The 11,926-nt window shown below is 41.3% G+C and overlaps 1 protein-coding gene and 1 long non-coding RNA gene across 2 annotated transcripts in view; one reads left to right on the forward strand and one right to left on the reverse strand.

The window, feature by feature from the left end:
* The window catches only part of LOC131890534 (uncharacterized), an 8,321-nt gene extending 7,313 nt beyond the window's left edge, over positions 1–1,008 (forward strand). Inside the window, exon 5 of the mRNA XM_059239895.1 lies at positions 177–1,008. Coding sequence (XP_059095878.1) covers positions 177–874 — 698 coding nt within the window. The 3' untranslated portion in view covers positions 875–1,008. The remainder of the gene's footprint in view (positions 1–176) is intronic.
* Positions 1,009–1,021: 13 nt separating this feature from the next.
* Positions 1,022–9,080, reverse strand: LOC131890535 (uncharacterized). Its single transcript, XR_009374320.1, has 2 exons — positions 8,942–9,080; positions 1,022–3,120 (listed from the first exon to the last, which is right to left on the reverse strand). It is a non-coding gene; the product is annotated as an uncharacterized LOC131890535 (long non-coding RNA).
* Between the last annotated feature and the right edge of the window lie 2,846 nt (positions 9,081–11,926).

Genomic DNA, 11,926 nt, shown 5'->3' on the forward strand with positions numbered 1-11,926 from the left:
AGAGTCTTCATCCCAAAGATCATGAATGAATGAACAAAGTCCAACTTTGTTGGTCCCATGTAGTTACACTTTTTAAACCTTGGCAAACTCCACTTGTTCATTCGAGTGCAAGTTTGGTCCCAACCCATAAAGCTGACAGAATATTTATTTAGTCCCTTCCCATCCTTCCATTGCAGGGCCTCTTGAGCGACGTCGATCTTTAAAAGAGCAATGGTTTTTTGACTGCTCTTGCTCAAGATGCGAAGATATTAGTGATGGTGGTCTATTCTCGCATGCGGTTCTTTGTCAAAAATGCTTCGATCGAGTTTTACCGCGCGACCAGCAAAACCCAGCCACCACATGGATTTGCCAGGGCTGCCAGACACAATATGCTGCCAACTACGCCAAGGACCGAGAAATCCAAGTGGCCAAAGAATGGGAGAATGAGGCCATGGACCGTGCCAATATTAAGCAATGTGAGGATTTCATCCAAAAAGTCGAGAGCCAATCATTGTCCGAATTCAACCACTTTCTTGTCAAAATCAAATCTCATCTGGCTGTCCTTTATACCGTGAGAGAATCGGCGGAAACACTTGCTAACAGGCCAATTTTGGAGAGGAGGGTCGAGCTCTGTCAATCCATTATCAAATACCTGTATCATATGGACAAGGGTCAGACCAAAAAATTGGGAGTTTTCCTCCTCGAGTTGAACAAGCCCAAAATGCGATTGGCCAAGCTCAACTTTGACCAAGGACTCTCGACTCGAAAAGAGTATTTGAAATCTTTGGCTGAAGGAGCTCGAACGGAGACTCAAGCCAAAAACATGATTGGTCGGTACAAACTTGTGAATTCATTTGCCATCAAATCGGAGGCGTGTAAATATGAACATCAGTAATGCTTGTCCATTGGAGTCCAACATACATGTTAAGTCATATCAATAAAGTAGCGCCAGTTCGATCTGGTTCAAACCAGACTGGCTCTTCGCTTAGTTCTGGCAACCATCGGATTGATCCATCGACAGGTAGATAGATAGATAGATAGATGCCCTCTAGATAGATATATTTACCTACGTTCGTAGATCGACCGAACGGCTCATAGTACGAACATGTTGTGTAACAGACTCGTCTTGAATTTTATGATATTAGTTATAGTGCAAGTGCAAGGATATGACCATGGAAAAAGTCATAACCTCACCGAAATGTTCGAGTTCTTGGATAATTTGGAGCGGAGATCCCCGTCTTTGACGCACCAAGTTCTTCTGAAAAGTGGCGAAGGTCGACCCATCAAAGTGTTCAAAATTGCTCAAGATGGTGTGAATGTTGTCAACAACCGGACTCAAAGGCCAAAAAGCGGGCGCACCAACAACAAAAGGACTCCAAATTTGTCGTCTGTGCATACTCAAAAGAAGGCAATCTGGATTGATTGTGGGATGCACGGCCGCGAGTGGATTTCCCACGCATTCTGCATTTACTTCATTCAGCTCCTAGTGGCGGGAAATTTGAAATTCCTCACCAGTCGCGTAACATTTTTCGTGGCCCCGGTGATCAATCCAGATGGTTATGAATATTCTCACAGTGTAGATCGGCTCTGGCGAAAGAACCGACGAAAATTTCAAACAGGTGATGCCGAATCGAGTACGGGGGATTTCCAGAATCTTCAAACCAACATCTCATTACGCATTCTTTGCAGGAAATCGGACTTGTTTTGGGGTCGATCCGAATCGGAACTTCCCCTTGGACACCCTAGCCCTGAATTCACAGGGCTCTAAATCCAGGGTATCCAACCCTTGTTCTCAGGAATATGACGGACCCCATCCTTTCTCTGAGCCCGAGTCCATGGCCATTCAAAAAGGATTGAAAGGCGCCGTCAATCAAGGCTACCAAATGATCGGGTACTTGACCGTCCATTGTTGCGCTACCGTACTTTTGTCTCCATTCGGATTTCGGAGAGAGATGACCCCGCATTATCGGGATCAGATGACCGTACTTGAGGCGGCAAAAACTGCCATTGAGGCCAATCAAGAGGGACTACACTACAAGTATGGCCCCACGAGCGCCTTGTTTGGTCCCAAGAGAGGTGGCGTGCTAGATTGGGTCTACTTGGAGATGAAGATCAAATTTGCTTTTGCTTTCGAAATGAGACAACGCGGTCCTGGCGGAGTTCAACGATTCCTTGTCGACGAATCCAATTTGTTGGCGACACTTCGAGCCACTTTGGCAGGAATCGAGGCGATGACCGGGACAATTCTCGAAATTGATGGGAAAGGAGATTGAAGGCCGTGCCCACTGCAAGGAAACGTCGTCGAGATTGAGCCAATTCCATCTATCCAGACGTGTTCTCAATTGAGCCAAGCTTTTTTTTTGTTCCCATTGATTGGTTTATTTACACAGAATCGACGTTTTCTCCAACACTTCACTCTGCCTATAACGTAATCATTCATAAAGTTCATCAGGCTGTCAACATGACTGACTTGTCAAAAGTATTAAATTTGAATGATCTTCAGAAATAGGGCCCCTCTTTGGGCCGAGCTCCCCATGGGTTTTGACGTCCATATGTGTCTGGCAAAGCCAAGGTTTGGCTGAATATGGAGTCCCTTTTCGGCATGGTAGCTACCACGGGATCTGTAGAATAAATAATCTGATCGTCCTCCTGACCAGCCAGGAAGTCCTCACTCAACCTCCGCTTAGCCCAACGGTTCTTATCATTATGCTGGGCATTCATCATCATCTTCTGGACCAAGCTCCTGTGAGTGGAACCTTTCTCCATCTTGTGGGAGGATGAGCCCGGTGGGGAAGGTGTCACTTTTTCCTTGAACCGAGAGCAACACGAGGCCCAAAAGTCGTAGCAAAATATTCGGCAGAGTAGATAGATTAGACCGCCCACCAACACTGAGAGTCCGAAGAGCATAAGACACAAGACAGCCACATCCTCGGACGTACTTGAAGACCCCGAGAACATTTCATCGATCAAACGGAGCCAATTTTCATCAGATTTCTAGGCATCAGGGCCTACTTGGAACCGAGGAGGAGGAAGAGGAGGAGAAGGGAGAAGAAGGCATTCTTCTCCGGCGGTTTGACGGGGCAAATTCATCAAACTGACAGATGCGATGGAGGGTTCAAGCCGGGGGCGGAAAAGTGGGGCCTGAAAAAGAGAAAATGGAATTCAATCTTTTGCAATCCAACCCACTGCTCAGTTCGATCTTATCGTGGTGTTGACAGACCACAAAGGATAACTTCTTGGCAAAAACTTTTTTGTTGAATGCTTATCATTGATGTGACATTAGCAATGTTCATAGGAGGAATTCTGAATATACCTGTGAGGCACAATTTGCACTGTGAATGTCACGGTATATAAAAGAACGCAAAGTGGGACCAAGGTAATGATCTCTAAAGTCCACAGCCCCCTAAAAGACTGAACGAAATGTCAAGAATTGTCAATAAATTTCTACTTTCCAACCAACGCATCAAAGAGCATGACATTATCGATTTCAATGATAAGTCATAACCCAGCCAATTCCCTAGATTACCTGGATTTCGTGGTTCTATTACGTATTTACAGTACTACATTGTGTCTTGTGATACAGAGAGAGGATTGCGATGGCTTTCAAAGTTTTTTGTACGCTCAAGCAAGATTCTAGATGAACGTTGCATATTTGATTATTAGAGACTAATGATAATAAGCCTTGGTGTTCTCTATGTACTACAAACTTCGGTCATGCTTGTATAATACTTGCAGATATTTTAGGTTCATACTATTGCTTCGTTTTGACTACTATTAAAAAATAACTTGACGAAAAGAATATCCGAATAAGTTTGATCAAATACCAAACTGATACAACTGAATCCAAAGGCCGAGAGAAACACTTACGCGTATTTACACTGGCTATTTATATCATTGATGTGCTCCTAATCAAGTGGTGGGTTTTGCGGTCAAGAAGGTTTTCAATATGCTGTTTACAGGATTCAATATGATATGTTCTCGTAAGGTAAAAGAAGAATGGTCGTTAATATATCGGACACCATTCCTCAGTGTAAAGGTGGCCTCTGGTCGCACCTTGCACTTTTTTGAGAAATTGATGACTAGGCCTGGCAAAAACTTGCAGATACATGAGGTCAGTACGGGCACAAAAATTACATAAAAACCTCTGAACTTGCACATGAAGGTTGCAGATAAACCAGATCAAACAAAGCCAATATCTGCTTTGTTCATGGCTGTCATTAGAGACGGCCAAAATATCGCCTTAAAAGCTCAGCTTTATGCATCAAAATATGCAAAGATCAAATTATGCGGACAGTTGTGCTTTAAACCAACAATATGCAGAAAGCAACTCAAAATCGTTTGCATAAAGCCTGGCCAAAAATGCGAAAGCCCAAAAAATAAGCCAAAAATCGACAAAATATTTAGAAATTTAAGTTAAAAAATTCAGAGAAATGGGAAATAAGTACAATATGATGGCCGGCAGGGGTTAGCGACAACAAATTTGGAACCAACGAAAGGGGCAAATGGCAGGTAAACATAACATAATTATCGGCAAAGCCAAATAAATTCCATTGCATTGTAATTCTTCAAGGACTTCCTTAACGCTACTGGAAATGGAATCCCCAGCAATTCAAGATGTTTTTATATTCAATCTAGCTTGGTTTCCGCTTGTTAGCTTCAGTTAGGGTCCTCTATTTAGAGCCCAGTATTTTAAATCATGGAGTACGTCAGTAGTGGAGTGGAAAGCTCGGTCGAAGATCGAACGTCTTCTAGCGAGATTTTGTAGATCTATGCGTTACCTCCTAATCAGATGCAGTCTTTTAGCGAGGTTTCAGAGAGCTTTCCACTCCACCACTACCGTACTCCATGTCTAAATACAGGACACTAGCTTCCGCCAAGTCCATTCCTTCAAATCAGTAACGAGCATTGGTCAGCTGCGTTGACATTAAAAATACTACATTGTCAATGACCCAACTTGGTCACATGCCCACTGTTTTTAACTAGAATTTTACATTTGGAGGGGTGAACCTTGGCAGCAAACGCAGTCGGCTATATCATTTTTCCAATAGACAATGCCCTTGTAAAATATCAGCTGGGCTCTTTGTTTGTGGGTGGGGTTGGGTGTTCGAGTTTTGTTAACAAGGGTCAGTGAGAAGAATCAAACCGGGGAGCTCTACTGCCTCTCTTACCAGTAAACTCCGACGCGCGGGCTTTGAAACCACGCCATCTACATAGGAGGAAGGTTCTTGTCTTGTTTGCTACACGTTCTCGATATGTCGAAAAAATATTGTAATTTTTTTGTAACTCCGCATAAGGCGGAGCTGCATACAAAATATGCATAAAAAATGTGCCTAAAAACATGAAATATGCATTTTGCGCAACCAAATTTGTTTTTAGATGCCACATGACGATTGTATAATTTGGCCGGCACTATTTCCACATCTTTCTTGTAGCTTTAAGAAAAAAATCTGAATTCAATATAACGAGATAAAAATGTCAGGGAACAATTTTATTTTAGTCTTTTCAAATATTATCGGGCCAATTCTTGTCAAATTTATCCTCCTATGCCTAAACACCACAACCCCATGATTTGTTTTTCGCAGGATCGTAACTTCAAGAAGTAATACAAAAATGTCATAATTTTGAAACGTTGCTTTCGACAGGAATGGAATATGTCCCGTCCTAAGAACATTCTATAAGGAGCCAATGAACTCAGATGCATTTCACACGAAGTCATTATCGGAAAAAAACAGATCACTTCACAACCATCATGCTTGTTCCTTTGTTCATCCATTAGTAATATTGGCCTTTGTTTCGTAAACATCTGTTTCTGTGGATATGTCCTATTGGTGGTCTTCAGTCTTTGGTAAGTCATTTGTAGAAAGGCAGCATTTATTGTACAGACAACGAAAGACCAGAGAGATATTTCTACTCCTCATCACAGAGGTCTGTTTTTTAAGGGTCCTACATCCGATGTAGAGACGGTATTGATCAACTTAGGTGGTGAGTTCTATAGGGGTAGTTCATAGGTAAACTTGCTGTCGACCTGGAAAAGCTGAATTGCAGGTACAGTTCAATGGAAAATAGATATCACGAAAAAACTCGTGAACAAAAGTGGCAGATAACGTCAAACTTATTTATAAATGTGACTGCCGCACAAATGAAATCCTAACGAAAGTTAAACACAAGCCTAGAGTATTCAACACGTAACAACATGAAAAAGTAAAGGCCGGCTCTTGCTAACTCCAGCTTCTAACTACTGCAGCAAAATAGAAAATTCCTTAAACATCTTCAAATTTTAACATTTTAATAAGAATTCAAGCAAAATTGAGTCGTGGCTCAATTAAGTTGAAATTGGTCTAAAGATGGAGCATTCCCATGGATGACATGAGTTGAATTGGTTTGAATGGGAAGACAGCTTTGAATTATATATGATTTTGAAGCACATTTCATTATGGACGGGGTTTATTAGTCAAAGTGGAATATGACTTGCCTCATGCAAATCCAATTCAACACACTTAATCAAACTATTGGAAAGAAACAAAGATAGGGCGAAATGCCTATGATGTGATGATCACTGCAGTTTAAGACTCGATTTATATGTATTCATGTAGCTCCTTGATAAGAAGCGATTTACGACTGAACAACTCAATACCTATTGAATAAACAGGCCTCAGTTTTAAACCATGGAAGTGTGACAAAAGGGATTTACTTTAACTTGAATGTATTGAGTAATCATTTCATTATGCCAAAGAAATATGTTGAACATGCATGGCGGAGTACCTAGAATTTATATTATTCGCTTGCTTACGCCATCCAGAACCATGGCTCACCTGAATTAATAAAAAGACAGTGGTTATGTAAGGCTAGTGAAAATGTTTCCTCTTTTTTCTAAGTCAGTCCCATCCAGATGTAGGGCTGATGTTGTCATCTTTTTTACATTGATTTTTTAACTTTAAATGTCATTAGCAAAATGTTTGGGTTCATGGTAACACAACGGGATGAGATTTGTTTTGTTTATGGCATGTCACAAGAAGTTTATCCATCAATTTGTCATTGCCCTTCCTATTTTGGTGTGGACCACCTGGCTTGCCTAACGTGGGATGAAAATTGTCCTATATTTTTGACTAAATCCCAAGAACATTTGATCATTCATTCATTTGAAGGCAAATTCCCGACTCATCATGACACTCATGCTTCCATACCTTATTTGACCCCGAAATCAAGTCAAAACAATACACGCACAATCTATTGAGCTTGGAATATTACCCATACCTCCACCTAATATTCTTGCCCTATTCGTATGAAACTATAACAAACATTTTATAGAGCTTTGATAGGTCTGAGATAGATAAAAAAGGTGAAAATATGTCAAAGCTTGGTAATGGGTGTCCATTTGTGGTCGCTTGTACGAAAGTTCAAAGCTATGCAAAAATGGAGTTATTTGAATTAAAGGGCTCAAATTGCCCAACACTTATCCCACACCCTGTACTGTAAAGTCTGAATCCTAAACACAACCGTTTTGGGGACATACGATGAATGGCCACAACAGAGACTTTTTGTTCGATCGGAGCTCACCGTGGAGTGTCACAGGATATGAAATATCCTAAGGCAAAACATCCAAAGAGACTGTGCCTTATGTCGGTCAGGACCAAGTGCAGACAGGAGTGGCGTGTTGATAAGATACTCCGAGATATTTTTTAGTTTGTCTACCTCTGAGCTAAAGCATAATTAACAAAGAACCAGCCCACCCAAGTCTCGCCACTAAAAACACCAGAACACCATGTTGAAGTGTCTTGTTGTGGTTGGAGTTGTTTGCCGTGGTGGTCCACTCATTCGACTTTCCGTACTTGCGTACACTACTACAGCACCATTGCTGGTGGGTACTAGGAGCACTCACTACATATGCAGGCTCTGCAGTAGGATTCACATTGTCGATAAAAAGCTTCCTTTGAAGCGCAGTGTTTTAAGCCATGCTAGGTTGAACTTGGGCCGAATGAGGAGATTGGCCTCTGGGTTCCCAACTAGTTCTTCTTGCTTTCCAAAAGTGGCCCTGCTGTTTTGCCATCATTCTATCCATATTGGACTCGTTTCCTTTGCAACCTTGGTGTGGAATTAGCGAAATCAAGGACGGGAAACTGTCTCATTTCCACGGAACATATTTCCAATTACTTAACCAATTAATTAGGGTGAGTATTTATTAAGGTTCAGAGGCCCACAGGCCGTACAAAAGAAGTTTGTGTTTTTACCATTTCGTTGGTAAAAATAGGAACCCCATTTCGAGTCTTTGACATGTTTACAACGAATGTCATAATGACAAATTAGGCTTCAACTTTCAACAGCTTGAAGCTTGGAAAAATGCAAATTAATCCGTCGCTCGTCATAAGTTTGGATTGGCAAAATGGTTCTGAATTTTGAGTAGGAGACTTCGGTGAGCTAGGTTGACGTCTTTCATCTATTTGATTGCAGCATCAGAGAGTGATCCCCTCAGCTTGGCATAGGATTTTCTTGGTAGATTGTTTGGCAACCCGCATAACTCACGTAACAGGCATTTTTCAAAGCCAAGCTTTGAGCCTTCCCGTCAAGAGCTCCCAGATTATTGATGAAGAAGTCAGGGGGAATGAAGTGACTTGAGACTAAAAGCTCTTAGTGGTCCAGTTTCTTAGGTTGTGCTCAATGTCAGATCCTTTCTTTTGAAGTTCTTAATGATGGCCTAGTTTTTCACGGTTCTTTATCAAAACAATTATTGTTCAACGAAACCGTACAGCGTGGGAAAAACTTTTTTTTCCATAGAAAGGCCACGCTGTGAAGAAAGTATGGGTTTGATGAGTTTTCAAGACATTTACTTCCAAATCATTCTAGTACAACCCACACTTTCAAGTTACTTTTCAAAATTTTAATCCTCCTTATACTGCAGTTTTGAATGAGTTTATGAACGTACGCAAAAATGAGTCATCATTTGCTGATCAAATACTGAACTTACCCATGGATTCATGTTCATCTCAATCAACTTGCCATTTCAACTTTACAACACTTCAGGCACAATTTGAACTAAGAAACTATTCTTGACAGATGAAGTGAAGTATGAGGAACAATGTCAAGGTTTCAAGGCTCGCGCTTCAACTATGGCTTAATACATAATCACACTGTCGAGAAGGATCCATACAGTGGAGAGAAAGCCAACAATAGTCATACCTTTAGCTAATAAAATATTCAAACGTAGCAAGGTATTAAAAGATTTTTTTCAATGCCAGTCCAATACTAATGGCGATCGAAATCGCACCCTAGGATTGAAACCAGCCATCCTGATGATAAATGTATTTAGTACTCTTTCAGTTTTTATTTCTGATCGGAAAACTTTAGAAAGGGATCTAATGCCTATCAAATGGTAACGAATGGATTACATTTCTAAAACACTACATGGCCTTATTGATTGTAATCCATGCGAGTATTGCGGAGGGCACCCGTGTACGATATGATAGATACTAAAAATCAATATTTTTTTTCTCTGACGGAACACCAATATATTTTCTATTGCATGATGGTGACCTTTGATACCTCTAATCTACACTTGTTACTTGTCATAATGTTAAGAAAGAAAATTTGGGCCAAGCTGTTAAAAGCACTTATGACTCTCAACTGCTCTTTGTTCCAATTTCATTTTGGTTCCCCTGGAGCGAAAGAAATATTGGTTGTCTTTAGTTGAGAGTGATGATTTGGACCTTCGTTCGATGGCAAACAAAGTGGTTCATTGGCTTGTTGTCTGAGTGCTCCACAATCGAACCAAAACTGATGGGGTTGCTCTCTTGACAGGAAGTGGAAAGAAAGTCATTTCTTGCCACAAGACATGGACATCTTGATACAATTATCCGTTATGATCGCCCATCAATCAATATGTCTCCACATTCTTTTTACTCGAAGTAGAGTTTTCAATGACGAATAAGATTTTGATGCTTGTTTGTCACTCCTCTGGTTTTAGGACTCTCACTCCTCTGGTTTTAGGACTCTTAGAAGAAAAACCAGACACACAAACATAAGAGTTCGCAACGCTCGACATTGGTGCTCTTATTGAGGCTGCAGTTAAAGTACTTAAGTATATATCTGACTTTAAAGAAATGTTTTGTGCTCTTGAACTACTTACTATCTAGGAAGCATCTCCTTTTCGGAGAATGTTATAAATTGTTCGTTAAGGTATGATTTTGATTTGATTTGCTCCACCCCTTATTTTCGCTCCATGCTAATGTGTATTTCCTTAGAAATATGCCAACCCAAGTGGCATTGGACAACTATAATGTCTCAAAACAGTTTTTTAATATTCAATATTGTTTAGGAAGAGGGGGAAGTGGGTCGGGAACTTCCCCATTTTTTACATTTTCGATCATGTTTAGTTAATCTTGATATAACGATTTCCGGCTTCTTTACAACTTGAACGCCTCATTTCATTTGACATGATAGACGTAAATCTGAAGCCAGAAGTACTCCACGTAGGTTGATAACATGCCATGTGGCACTACTAGGAACATCTCCATTTGACATTGTAAAGCATTTTTTTGTTACTTTGTTGTAATCAGAAATCTGTTTAAAACCCCAACGAAAAAAAAATTCTCAGTCAAAATGTATGAGAATGACCTTCTTAAAAGTTCGTATACCTCCTTGAATATATCAATAAACCCACTTTCAAGCGCATAGTCATAAGCAACGGAAATACCAATGGGCTGGAAATTAATTTGAATAAAAGTCATTAATGGTCAATAATGGATTGGATGTCGCCCTCGTCACTTAACGCCAGGGGTTATTACATGATTTTAAAGGGGGTCAATATCAAGTTCGTATACCTTCGATGGATCAATCGGGTCATGGTAAGTAAATACTATGGCACATGGTGACCATATACCACAGCGGGTAGGCTGTAGGCATGTATTTTTGGATGCTAGATAGGAAGAAGGCCGATTCTTCATAGTGATAAATTGGCCTTTGATCCCTGAGGAAGTGAATAATCAGTCTTCAGGGAAAGTCTGGGCACACAAAAACTTGTCATCCGAGATGACTTCCAATCCGTCAGGAACAATTGTTCCCGGAGATACTCAGCATTTTACTTGGGTTGCCATCTATGTACGGTATTAGGGGCTTAGGTGCACGGAAATGAGAAAATGACGATCTCTTCTCGTATGAACAAAGACACTTTCCCATTCGCGTTGTTATGCACATCGGATACGGTATTCGTGTCTACCTTTGACATTAGCTCGTTGTTAAGATGGCTTCCGGTCCGTTGTGTAATTAATCAACCTATTGTATGCAGTATTGTACTTTGGCTTTCTTCGCACCCGCCCCCTGGCTAATTATCACCGATTACTCAAGTTAGGTAAGGTAGAGACTTCCACAAAAACACCATGAGCATCAACCAATTAGATGCATGCGACGAAACGGCATCCTCATAGACGGACGGAGGACACGCGAAATTGGTCCCAAAATTGCCTCCAACCTTCACCACTCCCATATCTGGAACCTGGCGACAGAAGAAGAGTGGGCGAGCCGTCTAAATGAGTTCTTCTCATCTTTCCCCTAAGCCCAGAGGACCTCAGGGGCCTTCCATCTCATTTTCAACACCTTGATTATCCCATTAGTTGCGTGAAATTCCTCGGGTTGGAGAATTCTCCCCCGTTCCCTCGGAAGTCTTCCATTCGAAGTCTTCTTTTCCCAACAGCTTCCAAGGTTCTTCTGGCGTTCGTTCGCGGTTGGAAGTCTCGCTTCGTTCCTTTTCCATTGGAGCTGTGTTTTTCCCCTCCAGCCATAACGGAGACTCAAAGAGACGAAAGCCTCTGCTTCTCCCTCTCTTTCTCTCTCTTTCTCTCTCTCTCTCTATTCCTCCTTTTCCCAGCTTCTATGCTCGTCCTCTTGTCGTTTCATTGGCGGCGTTGGTGGTACCCATTCTCCGTTTGAAGGCCCTAGTAAAAGCCCACTGAAGAAT

Source organism: Tigriopus californicus, chromosome 11 (assembly GCF_007210705.1).
Source record: "Tigriopus californicus strain San Diego chromosome 11, Tcal_SD_v2.1, whole genome shotgun sequence".
Lineage (NCBI taxonomy): Eukaryota > Metazoa > Arthropoda > Copepoda > Harpacticoida > Harpacticidae > Tigriopus > Tigriopus californicus.